The sequence below is a fragment of the Centropristis striata genome, chromosome 2, assembly GCF_030273125.1.
Source record: "Centropristis striata isolate RG_2023a ecotype Rhode Island chromosome 2, C.striata_1.0, whole genome shotgun sequence".
Classification (NCBI taxonomy): domain Eukaryota; kingdom Metazoa; phylum Chordata; class Actinopteri; order Perciformes; family Serranidae; genus Centropristis; species Centropristis striata.
Window position 1 is genome coordinate 12,242,733 of NC_081518.1, and position 19,171 is coordinate 12,261,903.

At 36.2% G+C, this 19,171-nt stretch overlaps 1 protein-coding gene across 1 annotated transcript; it reads left to right on the forward strand.

Moving 5' to 3' along the window:
• Nucleotides 1-928: 928 nt before the first annotated feature.
• dusp22a (dual specificity phosphatase 22a) lies at nucleotides 929-17,713 on the forward strand. Its single transcript, XM_059351905.1, has 7 exons — nucleotides 929-1,248; nucleotides 2,370-2,403; nucleotides 3,536-3,618; nucleotides 4,740-4,789; nucleotides 10,000-10,074; nucleotides 10,266-10,437; nucleotides 15,223-17,713. The coding sequence occupies exons 1-7, from the start codon at nucleotides 1,228-1,230 to the stop codon at nucleotides 15,406-15,408; spliced, it is 621 nt and encodes a 206-aa protein (XP_059207888.1). The 5' UTR covers nucleotides 929-1,227; the 3' UTR covers nucleotides 15,409-17,713.
• The last annotated feature ends 1,458 nt before the right edge of the window (nucleotides 17,714-19,171 follow it).

The window sequence follows — 19,171 nt, forward strand, 5'->3', positions numbered from 1 at the left end:
GTGAGTTTAATATAAAATTGTTTTAGTAGTTTTCCATCCCATTTTGAATTGTATGTATTTATGTGGTCGTTTACACACTTCTATTTATCTCAAATCATCTTTAAAATAAGTTGAAACTGAATAGTATAGTTAGCATAAACAAGAGTTGCTCAGGTGCCAGTTAACCACAATGAATAGCTCCATCCACTGTTCATTCACGGAGATTACTATGTCACTGAAAATATTTAAACAATTAGCCTTCCAAGTAGGTGGTCAGGAATACTTTTTATTGGCCAGCAGTTTCACAACTAGGGAAGGTGGTGAAACGCCTGACACGCACATGTATACTACATCTGACAGTGATTGTAGGGATAATTTACATTAAGCCTCATTATCCTTAAAGACAAATTAATAGGATAAAGCAATCAATGTATTCCTTTCTGTTTAACAATATCAATAGCATGATATTTGCTCGAATGATTCGAAGTCGCATTAATGTAAATTAACAAATAAATGCATTTATTAAGCCAAACCCACGGCCATGGGTTGGATTCTTTCGTAATTATGCAGAATCCTGTACAGCACACTTTCCTGTAAATACTGTAGAATTAGAAGGTCTACCATTCGTACAGATGAATACTTAATTGTCTTTGTCTGTCATGTTGATGGATATTACATGCACCAAACCCGGGGCGTGGTGGGTATAGAGATTACAATAGGGATTCCGTTATTGTCCATTTATAGATTAACTACGTCATCTTCGTAATGTGTCCAAGTGGGTGCTTCAAAATCGCTACGTCATAGGATGTATGGTTTCCTCATAAACTGCACATTCCTGAATCCTAGCCTGTATGTCTGTGGTATGCATGTATAAGCACGTATGAGGGTGAAGGGAAGTTACAGCTGAGCGGAGGGCAACATGCTGTGATGTCACTTACCGGATGAACCCGCAGCTGCAGTTGTTTCACGTCAAAACAATCCGGAAGACGATACAGCATGACGGAACTGTTGTTGGAGCTGAGACGAGGCTGAATTAATAAATAACAGTACATTTTTATTCAAGGTAGAGGAATTTAATAATGTTGTTTATTAGAAGGCGAACATAGCGGCTCAAGCGAAGGTTGTTCACTGAGTTTGAAGTCGGCCAGTCCAGCTTCGCGTTTGGGATTCAAAGTCCATGTTTAGATATCGTAGCAGAGGATCTAGATATTAAAGCATTAGCTCATCGCAGGCTGGTTCAGAGTCATCATGGGCAATGGAATGAATAAGGTAGGCTTTTGTTTTATGTTCAGGTGCCATGTTGTAAGCAGCTGTTTGATGAAACTGTAAAAAGTGTTGTTGGCAGATGCGTACCTCCCCATTGTAATCATCCAATCTGTGTAATGTGCAGGGACAAAGAATTAATTTTGGATATTGAGTGCAGCAGAGCAGATTGACCTTTGAATGTATCGATAATGTGTAAGCAGCTAAACCTAGACTACCTCTGGGTTGAGATCAGGTCAAAACACTAGTTTCACTTATTATTATTATTATTATTATTATTATATTCTTCTAGATTTATAATGAAGCCATATGATTGTGGTGTGATTGATGCAGACACAGCAGGTTGGTACAATGGGTTGGCAGACTGGCCTTGTTTTTACACTCCTGCTTCCATCCTGCTGAAGTGCAAAAAGCAAAGCATTGACTTCATGACAGGGCTGCTTTGGCTGACCCTGACCTCTGACCATCTGATGAGGGTTCATGCAACTTTACTCTTATGATCAAATAAATATAGTATTGCAACATTGCTATTTATCTATGAAGTTTGCTTAGTATTGCATCTGCATGCCCAATTATGATACTGTGGCATAAACATTTACTTTTCAGATGATGGTGAAATGTTCATTGTTATCGTGTAAAAGTGCATTGATATTGCATAAATTAGTCAGTCAATAGAAAGTAAAAATACATTTTAATAATGCATGTTTAGCAAAATCAGTAGTAGAGTCAGTACAGTAAGAGTTGTATTTATTTTAGTTTGGTCTTAACAGAGAAATTGCCACAGCAACAGTGTGCAAACTGAGTTAGTCATACATTTTATTAGTGTGAATCCAGCATTTCATTCTCTTCAGACACCTGCTGCTCCATGATGCTAGTACCAAAATACAGCAGTACCCAGTGGCTGCTTGCCACTCATCACTTTGCTCCAATAATCATGCATCGTTGCTCCAGGCCTTGTATGGCTGCAGGGAATGATTTGCTGGTGCTTCTGGTGCTTAAGCCGTAAGCCTTAAATCCAATCTGGCTCAACCCGGGGCATTTGTTCCTTTTTAAAGTGAAGATTTTAAAGCTGTACTGGAATGAATATCTAACTTGAATACAACATGTCTGTGGCTGCTGCTTCACAGGTTGTTGATGGGCTCTACCTTGGAAATATAAGAGGTAAGACGAACATGATTTAATTTCATTTAATGTTTGAGGATGTGTTACATACAGTGTTGCTGGGTCGGGTCAGGCTTTCAGGACTGAAGGCAAAAGCCCACTATTATAGTCCATAATGAGGGATGTGAGGATTGATACAGTAGAATATCATCACTTTAGGATTAATACTCCTAAACAGATTTCTTTGTTTTATAGGCATTTTAGTTCAGCACACAGTATTCTTGTGACGAAAATGTCGCACTCCAACTCACTGTGAATGGTTTTCACTTTATGTGCTATCTTACACATTTTAAACAGTTGACTGATACTGAATATTGAACACTGATGTTTATTTAGCCATGTATTTAATTGTATTTGTTTTTTATTTAAATGCCTGAGTATATATGTATATCAATATATATATATATATATATATATATATAGTATTATACTTACTTATTTATTTTATTCATATTTATTATTTATTTCTTCAATGTTAAATTCTAGAATAGGTTGACAATTGTGTGTCTAAAGTTTAATAATATTAAATATTCTTTGATTTAATATTCTTTAAGAAAGCAGTCTTCTTACTACATTAGCATAGTCATATCAGTGCAAAATTCACATATAGAAGATCAATTTGCATTCAAGCTCAAAAATATCGGCCACTTTTTTGGTAACTGGTGAATTTTCCCCCTCAAAAATTCCTTTTTAATCAGGCTCTACTTTTAACTATCAAACATGAGAATGTGAAGCTTAAAGTAGTGTTATGTCAAACATGGATGTCAGAGTATAGACAGGCACATGCTTTGTTTATAGAAGACAATTAAGCAAGAAGGTGCTGCTTCACATAAAATAAGAGTCAGTAGTGTGTCACTCTCTGGCCTGGAACAACCCCTTCTCAGCTACTAATTTGGCATTTGCTTCTAACTTTAGCTGCTGCAATGATGTATTCACATGATGGCACAAGCATAATGGCTAAAATTAGTTCAAGGGACGGGAACAGGTGACCACAAGCTTAACTGTACCAAATTATGTTGCAGGATAGTAAACAGTCTCTGAAGCAGCCTACATTATAACTGGTTGTGTGTTCCTTTGGTGTGAAATTCACTGACATAACTCTTAGATATATTTCTCTTTCTCTTTGTCCCAGATGCAGAAAACAGGGAAAGTCTGTCCAAGAATGGAATCACCCACATCCTGTCTGTGTACAACAATGCTAAACCCATGTTTGAGGTTAGTGGAAAATCCAGGTTGGATGGGTTTAACTAGTTGTACTTCCTGTGAAAATTACATGGAGATTTCGGTATGACTGTGCATGTTATAATGTGATGAGTTCCTTCTGCCAGCTGGGGGTAGTGATGAGTTATGGTTGGAGCAGAAGGAGAGTGTTGTGCCTGAGATGGAAAGTTTAAATGCTGAGTGATGTCAACAAGTTATATTTACAAAAACTGAAAAGCATGAAGAAAAATAAATTGTCAATCCCTTGATGCCCTGGTTTACATGTTCGAAAAGGAGTGAGAAGAAGTATAATCTTATCAATTCCCACCCCTTCTCCACAGGTTAATAATTTATTATTAACCAGCTTGCTTATTGATCTGAACCTATACACTAATACATTTTCCTAAATATGTATACATTTAATATTTTTAATCTTTTTTCTCTGTCGTACAAAAATACAATATAAATTAATTACTGATATGCATATTCTTACCAAAAATATAAATGTATTATCAATCAAAAATACATGTATGTGTGTATATATCTGTACACACACACACACACACACACACTCAAAAAATATATTTATACATACCTCATCCGGAAATCAAATATCTAAAGTGTACTAATTATCATTTACAGGAAAAAGAGGAAGTATTCAAAAATATTAATATATTGTTAATAATAATAATACTATTAAGAAACAAAATAAAATAAATAACAAAATAACATTAACTCTGTAAACACCATCACTTTATCCCTATACCTGGCAAAAAATCTTATCTTTATACATTATTTTGTATAAGTTTGGACATTGCTTTAATGTATATGATGTGTATCTTTATGGACACAAGCTAATAACCTCAGAAACCATGTGAAGTTTCTTTATCCGCTCCAATCTGTGTAACTACCAGACAATGAACCAAGTGTGAGTTTTAGGCACAGTAAATGTATTAATTAATGCTATATTATTAGCGATACCACACAATAAAACAAGAAAATTGTCCTGGGATCCAGATTTACCATAATTTAGCCATTGATAAAAATAAAGTTGAAGATTTTCCAGTAACACCAGGATATGACATGTGTGGCCCATATTTGCTTTCATTTAAGTTGCATGTATGTATGTTTTACAGGACATGACGTACCTTTGTATTCATGCAGCTGATGCTTCCAGCCAGAACCTGTGAGTAAGCACGCACACACGCACGCACACACACACAAAGATACAGACAATCAGATGTTCATGGTATTTATACATCAGATTTGAAATGTCTTGTTCATGCAAATTTCTGATGCTGAGCTGATGAGTCACGTATTCTTTCAACACTGTTGCTCTCCTGACTCCCAGTGACGGCCCAATGCCATCTGTTACAAATGTTATAAAGACTTTGGAAAGTTTAAAAAATGATTGATTTACATAAAATTATTGTGACAATGTGATTTATTTTTGACAGATAAAGTGTGTATCTACTCAAAACTTTATTAATCAATCTCTTCCAAACATATCACAATGAAAATGAAACCACAATTAAGGGAGGATTGTGTCTGAAAAATGATTCCAACTTTATGGGTGACTGTGTTTATATATATTACATATGTAAGAAGTAAATTATACCATGGAATTTTTAAATTGATAATGGAATATTCCAAAAGATTGAGCAATAACATTAGTTTTTATAATGTTAGAGAGAGAGAGAGAGAGAGAGAGAGAGAGACACACACACACAGAGTGAGCATTCAATGTGTCATTTTTCATCGGGAGGCAGACTCTGTGTTGAAAGAGGCATGAGTTGTCCCTCCACCCTTGCAGTGGTCACTAACACAATACATTAGTCATCACAATCCTGTTGATTTCTTTGTGGAGTCTTCTGACCTCATGTAGCACTAGCTGCTGCTGCTACAGTGATTTCTTTTTTATACTTGACACGAGCCGGGAGTTCAGAACAGAAACATCAATCACTGGTAGCAGATTGAGCATCAATGTCTTTCAAACCTTATAGACGACCCACTGTCAGTATTGGAGCTGTTGAAGGATTATGTTGTTGTTGCTGCACCAGTGCCTCCTACTGGTGGGTTACAGTTTCTGCACAGTCAGGCATAGGTGGGATCTCAGAAGGGGTTGCATAAATCTCCAATGCATTACACCATCCCTGTGAAGCTTCTTGCTGACACCATGTGTATTAAAGGGTTCACAATGCTCTCTGCATCATGCACACCAACAGAGGAGTCTGCATTGACAACATCCATACAGTGAGGGGATTAGTCGTAATAAAATATTGATGCATGATGAATAATTAACTTGATTACAACATATTGGACAAAGATGTGACACATTGCTTAGTTGAATGCAGGCGGAACACTATTTGGTGTCAAAAGGATATAACAGTTTTTATTCAAAATTCCTGACTATAATCCAAAAAACTGATAATGCACAATGATGCTGTTAGACTGAAAGCAGATTTATAAGTGACTCAGATAAAAGGTTGGATTTTTCTGGCCTGGATGAGAAGAGTTAACGCTGTTGCTTCCCAGAAATCTGTGCTAGACTTTGAGTTCTGCAGTCACTAAAGTTGTCTGAGGTTTAAACTGTAGTTGCTTTATTTTATTAACAAGAACACAGAGCTTAACATGCAAGTACTGAACTGAGGTTTAGTGTTTGGTTGAATGTTGCTGGTTGGGTTGGGTTGGAGGTGTCTGACCTCCACTGTCGCAATCAAGTGTCCTTCCCTCAGGCAGCAGAGGAAGGAAACCTTAGTGTGACATCTGGCTGTTGGCCTCGACCACCCAGGGCTTTAATAAACCCCCTCTGTCACAATCACTGGTCTGACTGAAGGGAGTGGTGAGGCCAACTGACGCACCGCCATGCTCAGCAGCAGCCAGGGAGCCCCTGTGGCCAGGTCTGAAGTCCCCTCTTTATGTGTAAGGTCCACACAGAGGCTTTCTTTGTCACGTAAGCTCTGTTTTCTGGAGCAACTGTTGCATTCTGAGGCATTCTGAAGAGCCTTAAGCGTACTTCAAACTGCTGTGTCTGCACATTGGGATGGATGTCAGGAAGTCAGGTTCATTTGTATAGCCTTAAATAACAGTAACTGTCTCAGTAGGGTAGGGTGCATCACTTACACTGCAAAAGGAAAAATAAAGACACACATAATGCTTTCTGATGCAATATATCAGCAGCCATAAAACATTATAGATCTGACTTATAATGATTCACAAGTTTAACTGTCTTATGGGTGCTCTTGACTAGTTATAAACTAAATGGTTGACTGATAAAGTTTATAGTACATTATGACTACCTATATTACTTATACACACCTCAACATTCAACTGTAGTTAGGACTCATAGATTGTAATAGTCCATGCGTTACCATGGCTGTGTGTCATGTTAAGGGAAGTACATATTGATGCATCTATAATAATGCATACTCTATCATAACATTTCAATGTTAGTGGTAGGTAACATGCATTGTCATGCATTGAATTTCTATGCAGCATTATAACATTTTATTATGGAAGATGCCAACATGTTAAATGAACAATGCAGAGAATTACAAGTAAAAATGTCTGCTTTACAACTGAAAGCTAATGAAAATAAAACCTATAAATTATATTCAAAGTAACAAAAAGAATAAAAAACATTTTGTCCAGCTTATACTAGGGAATGAAAACGTTGGAAAAATATTACTTATGAATTCTCTGCATTATGCATTATAATTTACTATGAATGCTGTGAAATGCCCTCATAATGCACTACAGATTAGGTAGCGCAGTCTTCATAGAAAGTGTTGCCAAAGAGTCTCACAAAACTATAATAGATAAAACAATAGTTACAGATCTTGCTCAGGGGATCAGAAACATCTTTTTCTGTGATCGGCAGGCATAGTGTGGGTGATGAGCAGGTAAATGTCAGTTTCATCAAGGCCAACTTGGTCACCTTTTGTCAAAGTTATTGTGGTGATGTGATGTCAACACTATGAATACCATGAATATAAAGTATTTCATTAATTAAAATTATCTTACATGATCATTTATATTCTTGGTAATGTTAACATTTGTGGAGGACCAGGGATTCCCCTTATTTGTAAGCATCTCATGACTTGGTTTTAATGTATTCAGTGTGCACTGACCATGAAGGTGTAAACTCATTTGCATAAAACATTTCCAAAATGAGATATGCATTTGTGCAAGCAGTCTGCGTGTTAACCATGGTGTGCTTTGGTTATAACTACTACAGTACACTTTTTTTTTTGTTACATAAGCGTCAATTTCATTATATTAAATAACATTTCACCACAGCATAGAATTGCACATGCTCTTTTTGCATTTCAAATATACAGTAGAATAGTTCGTTTGAGTATCCTTCTTTAGATTCAACTGGTTAAAACCTCAAATCTTTGTCACAAGCTAATTTTCTGCAAATTAAACAAGACTGCCGGAAACCTCTGTGCTAGGAACCCAGAATAAAGTGCTGAGGAGACATCTTTTGAAGAGGAGTTTGGATCTCAGGAAGGAGGAAAAAAGAAAAGTTGCAGTCAATCTATTTTAACCCCAGTCTGTTACTTGTCTGCTATTGAGTAACCAGCATCTGCTCCTCAGGAGACGGTGCTATCAGCCATGCACTTCTTGATTATGCAAAACACCATCAGTGTTTCCTGACAGTGAACCAGTAGGATATTTGAGGATCAGTTGCACCACATTGTGCTGCTTTGAGTTCGTATTTCAGAGAAGACTCAGATGCTGAGGATTTCTGGGATTGTATTTAAGAAATTAGCTATTTTTACAGGGTGCAATATAATATGTATTGTCTCCTTCCTTTGCCTTTCATAGCCCTTTATTGGCTTTAATAATTGAGAAGAGTCTTACTCATGGGTCTGAACTTAGTTTGACTAATAACTTTTAAACACCATCAGGCTGGAGGTTAACTGCTGTATTTTTGTTCGCTTGATTATTTGTAGACACAATGAATGAATAAAGGAGCCTGATGTAAATTTGCAGATAGACAAAAACAAGGACAGTTACTTCCCTACTGTCTGTGCTTTGGTCTACCACAGTCTTTCTGTTTGAGCTGACCTGACCTCTTTCTCACATGACAAATTAGAGTATTTGACAGATAAACCACTACTCATCTGCATTCCTAAAAAATTACAAAAATCTATCAAAACTCTTTTACCCATTCTGGGACTTCTCACTATACAGTGGCTTGCAAAAGTATTCATACCCCTTGGATGTTTCACCCTTTTGTTGCTTTTACACATGAAATCATGGTCGATATTATTTGGCCTTTTTAAAAAGAATTTGCAAAAAAACCCTCTTTAATATCAAAGTGAAAACAGATTTTTACAAAATAGTATCACTTGATTAAAGTATATAAGGTAAAATAAATGATTGCATAAGTATTCATCCCCTATAAAGTAACTGACCTAATTCAACAAAGTTCAACAAATCAACAAAGTTGATTCCAGCAGTGACACAGTTGGAGATCACCTGAGTGCAGTTTATGTGTTTCAAGTGATCGTAGTATTCTCACTCAGATTGTGAGGACGGCCAGCTCTAGGCAGATTTAAACAAATGCCATACTGCTTCCATTTCCTAATAATGGTTTAACTGAACTCTGTGGGATGTCCAATGAGCTGGGCATTTCTTTGTAGCCATCTCCTGACTTACTACTTTTCAATGATCTTTTCTCTGAGTTGCTTGGAGTGTTCTTTTGTCTTCATATTGCAATTGTAGCAGGAATAGTGATGAACCAGAGACTGGATCTTGTTTTTTTTATACTACGATCACTTGACACACATCACTGTGACACTGCTGGCATCAACTAGCTGGAACTCTGTTGAATTAGTTCAGTTACTTTAAAGGGGATGAATACTTATGCAATCATTTATTTTACCTTATATTTTTTTTAATTAATTGATACTATTTTGTAAAAATCTGTTTTCACTTTGATATTAAAGAGGGCTTTTTGCTAATTCTTTTTAAAAAGTCCAAATTATATCGACCATGATTTCATGTGTAAAAGCAACATCCAAGGGGGTATGAATACTTTGCAAACCACTGTATATGAGAGAGTTGCAGTTTCTGCAGTCAAAATCAGAACAGTATCAGGTTATCATAGTTTCAGCAACCTATTTGAAACACAAAGTTGGGCCTCGTCTCAGTAGTTTCAGTTCAAGGTGTCCTTTCTCATATCCTATACTGTGTAATGTATTTTTAGCTTTACAACCTTTATACCACTGTACCTTGGCAAAAACAAGCTGGTTTCCTGATTTCATGAGCAACACTACTCGTGTTATTTTTTATTCAAAACATTAGATTCTGTATTTTGTACGGCAAACCACAGAAAGATTTGTGATAAAAAGTATATCAGTTCCCTGTTTGTTTGTTTCTCTCCAGATTACAGCATTTTAAAGAGTGCATCAGCTTCATCCATGAATGTCGCCTGAATGGTGGATCTTGTCTCGTTCACTGGTGGGTTTTAATGTCTTAAGCTGCAACCAGCTGCTTCTCTGCAGCTGGGGTTTTAAGACACGTTATGTCACTTTGGATGTCAGCTTGTAGTGTGCTTTAAAGATAGAACTGAAGACAAGCCTGAAATAAGTTGTTAAACGTGCATTTTCTTTATGATGTGACCAAGCTGTATGCTTTGCTTTGCTCTGCAGCCTTGCAGGTGTGTCCCGCAGCACTACCATGGTGGTGGCCTACCTGATGACTGTCACCCACTACAGCTGGGACGAGTGTCTGTCTGCAGTCAAGGCTGTTCGCTCCTTTGTCGGCCCCAACTACGGCTTCCAGCAGCAGCTGCAGGAGTACCAGACGACACAAGTCTCAGAGGTAAACACACACATGATGAATGCACACACACACACACACACACACACACACACAATTAGAGCCTCAAAGATACTTCATCTTTTGGGCTGATGCAGATACTGATATTATGAAGTTAAAAAAATTATGTATGAATGTAATGTTAATATTACACTCCTATTTATCCTATGTTATAACGTATAGGCAGAAAAGTCGAAGTAGTTTATCTAAGTTTGCTGTTTTATTTTCCAAAATGCAAAAGTTCCTGTTCTTAACACCATCTGTATTTCACTACAGTGGCTTTAAGGGTACAGGCAGGGATTTTAAGTTTTTATAATGTTTTTCTCACTTACACTTTTCTAACTGTACCTCTGCGATATATCTGCATTCTGTAAATGCCGTTGTCTGTTATGGGCCGTTGTTGGTGAGTCAAAGCCACTTACACATGCACAGGAACTAACAGGATATGATGCATACAGCCATCACAGTGGTGGTTAACCTATCAACCGTTAATAATGGCTCTTGTTGTCCTGGAACATAATACACCTGACAGCTGTGGAGGAATGTCTCCACAGATTATTATATAGTTGTATATTTGTTGTCCTTGCAAAGAAGCCAATGAACAGCCATGGTTTGTTTCACAATTAACCATCAACTCTATGGCTAAGCTGGCCAGTTCAGGACATTTCTTTAAATGTTTGGGACATGGCAATTTTTCCCCCCATTGTCTAAAAAAATTGGACTATTTACCAACTTTTAGGTGCACTTTTTCAACGTTAGCCCAGATTCAAATGCATGCAGTAATCACTTCCATGTACCAACACGAGTAAATATAATGCATTCTATTGCTATTATCAGTACAAGTAAATGTAACAGAGATCTTAACAGCCCATTGCCCAACTTAATTTCTGAGACTAAAGCTGACATAGCATAGAGATTCTCCACTGCTGCCAGAGACGTAACAGTAGCACAGTGCATCAAATAAACAAATGAGCTCATCCTGCTGTTTGAAATAGCTGAAAAATCACTAAAATATTTTTCAATCGTGCATCATTTTAGGACACCTTTGTGCAAAAGTAATAGTTGTTAATCAGTTATTCAGTCACAGTACATCTGTAACACACACAGATTAATGGAACCTAAGATATTTAAGGTCTTATTGTTTATTCAGTGTATGAAATTCCTATATTGTCATCAGAATTCAGTGGCAGTGTCATGTTTAGATGCAAACAGCGACTTCTCAGCTGTCTGATGTTTTTTCGGAGATCACTTTTGAAGAAAAATCGCTGCCCTGCTTAATGTTCTCTCACTTTGAAGAATATCGCCACTTCTAGGAAATATCAGTTCAAACTTTCTAGTTTCATGTTCAGTCTGGTTTAGGGCATTTTTTTTTTTAAATTCAGAGCATGTTGAGCAATATACATTACCTAATATATGACAGATGCACAGTTAAGATGCATGAGTTAAAGTTTATGTACAGTGTAATTCATTACATTGATATACATACATATTTTCTTCTAGAGAACTAGACTCACAAAGTTTCTTGCTTTAATCTCTACATGTGTATTAAACTTCTGGTTTAGGTCATAAGAAAACCAGGATGTTGTTGTTTTTTTTACTACTTTTTCACATTTTAGGGAGTGAGAGAATTTATATTTGTAATTTACTTTGAGCCGTCATCTCCAAAGCATTTGACCATTTGGTTTTGTATATAAACACACTGTAGGTAGCTGTTCACAGCATTTTGCAGCATTTTAGTTACTTGAAGGCAGTGTGTCTGTGTGTGTGTGTCGGTGTGTGTGTGTGTGTGTGTGTGTGTGTGTGTGTGTGTGTGTGTGTGTGTGTCTGTGTGTCTGTGTGTCTGTGTGTCTGTGTGTGTGTGTGATCCCATTGCAATGGCACTGACCCAGCCAGAAGGGGAACTGCAGGGGGTTTGCTGGGATTGCATTAGCTTGGTACTGCTCATCACGTGTCTGACATTACTGTCAGCATCTTGCAACATAGCATGACAAAATGAAAAAATTGTTCATTGTTTGTAGATCTTGCACTGATTTCGAGGATTTAAGGGGAAATAAGATTTCTGTACTTGTGCTTTTCCCACATCTGCCTCAGATAGAAAGTGAGCAATCCATAGGACAACAATGTAATCACTAATACAGCAGTAGCAACATTCACTGCCACAGCATCGCAGTTACAATATTTGAAATATACTGAAGTGTAGATCTTTTACCTGTAAATGCAAATTTGGTGAAGGAAAAACATTCAACCTTGTTTTACATAAACATAATGTTGTAGATGAGGTATGAAAACAGGCTTCCATAATTACTCAAACTGGGCAAGAAGAATAGATAATAAATAAGGACAATGTTATTGTTGCTACTTAGATTATTGAATTGTACTATAAATGCTAGGTTTTTTTGAATTGTCTGAATGAATCAAAAAGTTTTGTGCCTTGCCAGGTACAATCTGCCTCAAATCCACCTTTCTGTCTTAACTTTAAGATTTTTACTTGAGTTAAAACAGAACAAAATCCACTTTTAGGAGCCTTACCTGCACTGCAAAAAAACCAACTTGTATTTTTTGGCCTAAAACAGTGATTTAAGTTGATAAAATTTGGAAATATAAATTATTGACATTTAGGGCAATAATGTAAGTTGTCTGCTCAAAAACAAGTTGGTGAGTTGTTGTTACTTATATCTTTAAGTTGGGGTTCACAACAAGGGACAATAGTTCTGCTAACTCTTATTTCTTTGTTGTGAAATGCGGGAAAGCGGTGAAATTCTGGCATTAGCGAAAGCTAGCGGCTAACTGATGCTAGCGGCGCTGTTTGTTACAGCTACAAGAGTAGCCATTAGCGTATCAATGCTAACTCAAAATTGTGGTCGCAACATTAGCTGACATTTCATAGCAGCGTTACAATCGTGCCAATTCAGTACATTGCAGAAGTAAGGATTAAAAGTTATTACAATGTAAAATTATAAGTTAGTACACACTTACAGTTGAGTTGACAAAAATCTGAATTCAGAGTTGAGCAAACTCAAAAACAAAACTTAAAATATTCAGTTTAATTGTCCAACTTAAAATTTTATTGAAGTTTGTTGCCTTGAAATTTTGAGTTCACCCAACTTTTTTTTTTTTTGCAGTGTGACTGTAATGTCAGCCCCTTTTGATTTTGATACATTTGACATGATGTTAACGACTTGAAAGCTCTTTGCAGCTTCTAACAAGATTCATTTTCTTTTTCAAGATGACGCAGTGACAATGAGAGCAGAATCTTGCACCTGATATCAGCGTGCTTATTGATCTTATCTTTTATACAGTGCTTTTGATTATTCATTTGTAGATTGTTATGAGTCAGTGCTGTACTCTTCTGGCCTTTGGGTTGAGGGAACACTAATATTAGGAAGATGAATGTGTTACGTTCACAGTGACTTTCACTTCATTGTATTTCGTAAAGAATAAGGTATTGCACAAAACAACTTAGAATTCCTTGACATCATTGGAGAAATTTAAAGGCTTGGCTTTTTTAACCAGCTGTTGTTGTTTTTTAACCAGCTGTTGCCAATCCTGAAAATCTGAAGACTGCAGCATGCATACTCAGAAATATTAGGCAAGGCAAGTTTATTTATATAGCATATTTCAGCAACAAGGCAATTCAAGTGCTTTAATATATATTAATATATGTTTATATTATTAACATGACATTTATGAATAACTACCTTTTATACACTAATTATACTGCTACTACCATCAGCTACAAATGATCTCCACACATACAGTACTGTGCAAAAGTTATAGGCAGATGTGAAAAATGCTGTAAAATAAAATAGAAATGTCAATAATTTATTTTTAGCAGTTCACAAAATGCAAAGTGAGTGAACAGAAGAAAAAAAACTAAATTAAATCAGTATTTGGTGTGACCACCCTTTGCCTTCAAACCAGCATCAGTTCTTCTAGGCATTTTTTCACACCTGCCTAAAGCTTTTGCACAATACTGTACATTTCTGGGAAACCCAAAGTATTAACTGAAGAGGCAAAAGGGCACTTTAGTCCGTTTCTTGGGGGGCCAACATGAATATATGATAGATTTGGGATTCAGTCCACATAGAGTTCTGCATGCCAGTTAACAGAGTTTTAGCGTTTTGTTAACAGTATTGAGAATTTTTGAGTGTGTACTCATTACATATAGGGTTTATTAATTTCCAAGCTGGGAGAAATACAGTAATTTGAATCTTTTTCTATTAATCACCTCCTTTTAAGAAACTTACTTACATGATGGCATACATTTTATTGGTTTTTAAACTATGAAATTAACTTTGCAGTAACGGTTGTATTTTTTTTTTACCTTTCTTTATAAAAACAAACATTAAAAATAACCCAAGTAAAACAACTACAACAATATCAGATTATTTTGACTGATATTGCATTTGCGATATGATGCACAATATTGGAAGAAATTATTATTTTTAAATTAAATTAATTATTCTCATACTTATTGAAAAATATATTTAAATTATTATGCCATTATTATATCTGTGATTTGTGGTCTTCTCTTCTGCACCACAATACTTAATTCAGAATGGTATTGTGGTGTTATATCTGACACATATTTTACCTTCACCTTCAATTTGAATATTGCACCAATCCATATTGCAAATTCTGATCAATTGCGCAATTAATCCAAAAACTACAGTCTCAATGCAAACACAAATTAGCATAATATGGTCAGTAAGGTAATTTACATCATAATGTCAATAATCTTCATACAACTTGCTGATTTACATTTGTTTTCTCTCCTCTTGTCCGCAGTACCGAGCGTGGTTACGGTCCAGTTTCCGTCCCTGTCCATTCAATGACGAGGAGCAGGTGGGTGCCCTGCTGAGCCAGTACACAGAACAACAGGAGAGCCAGAGGAGAGGAGCAGACCAGCGCTGGATAAATCAAGGTGTCTCTGCTCTGCCGTCCGACCCTGATGCTTCTGAGGGCAGCAGCTGAAACACGAGCCCTAATGCTAATGTCCTGCCCTAGGCTGTCTGTAAATGGTAGTAGCTATTATTCTGTACTCAATTCCAAATCAACCCCAAGTTGTATCCAACTTTAAGGCCTTTGTACAACTCTGGAAACATAGGATGTAATAAACCCCCTTAAAAGCCAAGCATATCTTTCATACTTTGTTTGCATCTGTCTAATTATTTTTAATCAATGGAGGTTGATTTAGAATTGGGTTACAGACTTTAATCCACTACCAGGACCTTCCTTACTCCCTTAACTGAGAACAGCCAAAACCGGGGTATCGGTGCTCACAGACGCCTTACTCTAAACACCTCAGCACCTTAGCCATAATGAATAAACTACACTTCCATGTGGACTCTTTACACTGTAATGTTCAGCACGGTAGCCTTAAAAAGTGACTGATTAATGTTGTCTTAAAGGAATATTTTGTCTCCAGTTATGTGGATGTTTAGTCTGTGTTGTTGGACAGTAAAATCCACAAATCTACAACAAGTTTGATGCCGATTATTCAGAGTAGTTATTCTGACACGTATCTGTTTGCATTCCTGTCCAGGTTCCTAATGCTATACTCTTTGATCAACACTGCAGCTCACCAAAATGTATTACGTAGTACATCCTGCTGAAAGAAAGTGCCACTGGTTTCTTGTCAAATGTGTGAACACTTTTGACATTGTGTGTACCAGTAAAATACACAATAAGCACAGAAGGGTAGTGGTTTCCTAAGCAAATTTGCTAACTACTCACAAATGTTATAAAAAACAATACATTTATCACTGCAGCACATCACTGCCCATGCGGTAAACAGCATTTGTTTACACCCAGTTGAATAATCTTCTGTCATTGCAGTTAGTACTTTTTGTTTCATTTGGTTCCTATTCGAAGAAAATGTCAATATGTACCAATGTCTGCAACTGAATCCAACGCTTAAACATAGTGACATGATATTAGAAGTGGCACAATTTCAAAATCAATCGAAATGAGATTTCAATTTCAACAATCAACAAAATTTGTCGATATGTTCTTAATGTATTACATTCCAAATAAAAACAAGGCAGTCACATTTTATACAATGTAGCCTATCTTTTTAAAGAAGAAATTGAAAATGTGAATGACGGTTGTCAGGGCATAAAATCTCTCTGTGCTAATTGGTAATTATAGCATTGCCTTCAGTGCTGAGAAAAAAAAGAGAATATAGAATCTAATTGTGGATTTGGAGAATCATGTCAACACTTCTTGACATTAAGTAATACTTACATTAAGTAAGGGAGGAAAAACTGCAACTTGACCCTGTCAGTCCCCGGCCGACAAACTTCTGTTAACTCTTATCAGGCCGAGAGGACAAAAGATAAAAGTACAACAGCCTAACCCGCTGTAGTTTGTCCATCATCAGTGGATGTCAGATAAACCAGGGGTGGCAGTTTTTTGTAAACTAGGCCACTTTAGTTGTAGAGGACATTGGTCTACCATGGCCATTTAAAGACACAGCAGTGCCTGAAATGGCCCAGTACTGACCAGTACTGAGGACTGGTGCTTCTAATTTTTGTCCACTTGAGTACACTTACCTCTACTTTTCATCAACAGTATTATTAATAGGCTTATATTTAGATCAAGATACACTATATATTGTTATTTACTGGGAGAAACCATGCAGTTCTATGTAAAGTTATAAAAAAATAAAATTATACATTTGGCAACCCCATATGGCCCAAAAGGAATGATCCTTTCTTTCATAACACCCACCACTGCTAAGATTCAATCAAATCAAGCTCCTTAGATCGAAACCATGAAAAACTTCACAAGTAAAGGTCACCCCTACAAGATATATATCTGTATAAATATTAAAATATCAAAGTGAAATTTGAATATCATGCCATGCAACTGCTGAATTAGGGCACTTGCACCTTTTTTGGTCCAATTCATGCACTGGAACACGCAACTATAGGAGTACTATATGAAGGCTGTTTCAAATTTGGTAAAATGTTCCTTTAAGAAATAAGAGCAGGTTGATTTGGGAAGCTACATCAAGTTTTGCTGAGGAAAATTATAAGTACATATGAAGGATCTCTGCAGTCCAAATGCTAAAGTCTTCCTGATTTTACTGAAGCTCTGATTTATCTTTTTATTGTGACAAAGCTGATTTATACGTAGTTTGTGTTATAGATTCATGGGTACAATTAATTGTTTTAATTGTGTATTTATGGTGTTTTGTTTTGTTTGGGTTTTATAATAAAATGCAGTGATTGACAAAAACTATGGAAATGCTAATAAATCTGAACTATCAACACTATGGTATGTGTCTGTGTTTAAGTAAAGAAAACCCCCGTGGCAAAGAAAATTACTATATACACGGTTAGTATTGAAGTACACAGGTCACATCTGCTCGCCTCATGAGGCAGCTTGATAACGACTCTGAGTAAAACACAGAATAGCTTTTTTTCTCTTTCTTAAATGTCAGTCTACTTTCTGAGTTTTACTCAGCAGATCACCTGCTAATGCTGCTTTTTACCACAAGAGCCTGTGTGTGCTGCTTCATTTAAAATAAACAATGTGGTACCTTTTTTACTACTAGACAATATTTATGAAGGATTAAAAATACAAGATTACACACTGGGAGTTTAATGGGTTTTTTTTTTATTGTACAAAGGCAGTTATTTAGTGATTTTAATGATTACACCATGACAACAGACCAGTATATTAGTATTGATATGAGCATAATAATATTATTAATAGTACTGTTATAAGAATAATAATTTGTTCATCCTTTCAATCAAGAATTAAGGAATTAAAAAATTACATTGTATACATTTTTAAAAATAAATCGAACACTTCACGGGAAGAGAGAAGAGATTAACCTGTATAAGTGATGTTAAAACTGAAAACATTTAATACATCAGTTGGCAAATGATGCAGCTCAGCAGTTGTGTATTAAGGAAAGATTACTGTATTTAAATGGTCCTGAATCACAAGTACAGTCAAACTATTTTCACTTAAAAAACAAACATTATGCCCTGGTCTATAGAGACACATCAGGATAACTGAAACTTACCAAAAATGCTCCCTCAAGGTTTTCACTTTCTGAAGAACATCAGCAATCAACTTTCCAAAGAATACATGGCTGGCTTCTCTGGAACAGATTTCTGTGGGGGAGGCAACTGGGGGTGCTTTAATCCCGCTCTTAGTGTATCTCCATCTTTTGGTTTCTAAAGTGCAATTGCCTTGAATTTAGTTAATTTGAAGAATTTTCCCACTACCAATATTTGCTTCTTTTGATTTTCATGGCTGAGTGCCAGTATAAACTGTATGAGTACTGTATCATCAGGTGTTGGCATGATGAGACAGGCTTTTTCCTGGCAGAGAGGTAATGTTAACTTACCTGGAAGCAAGAATTCAGACTTACTGGGAATTTAGTAAAATACGAGGAATGTAAGGCAGTGGAAGCAGTGAGGATACTTTAATCTGTTCGGTGCAATCGGTTTAATTTATCAGTTAATAATTAGGTTAATATCGTTATAATAATAGGCTTATTGATTTAAACCAAATAGGTCTACACAGTCAGCCAAGTTGGAATAAAATATTTTTTACCTCTTTCCATGAAATCATTGTGACAATGTGATTTATTTTTGACAGATAAAGCGTATATCTTCTCCAAACTTTTTTAATCAATCTCTTCCAAACATGTCACAATGAAAATGAAACCACAATTAACAGAGGATTGTGTCTGAAAACCAAATTATTCCAACTTTAT

What these genes read in the sequence shown, in the direction of transcription:
- dusp22a (XM_059351905.1), top strand. Translation starts at nt 1,228, where the DNA reads ATGGGCAATGGAATGAATAAG. An exon ending in TGGGCAATGGAATGAATAAG is followed by an intron (nt 1,249 to 2,369) that starts GTAGGCTTTTGT and finishes GCTGCTTCACAG; the next exon opens with GTTGTTGATGGGCTCTACCT. An exon ending in GATGCTTCCAGCCAGAACCT is followed by an intron (nt 4,790 to 9,999) that starts GTGAGTAAGCAC and finishes GTTTCTCTCCAG; the next exon opens with ATTACAGCATTTTAAAGAGT.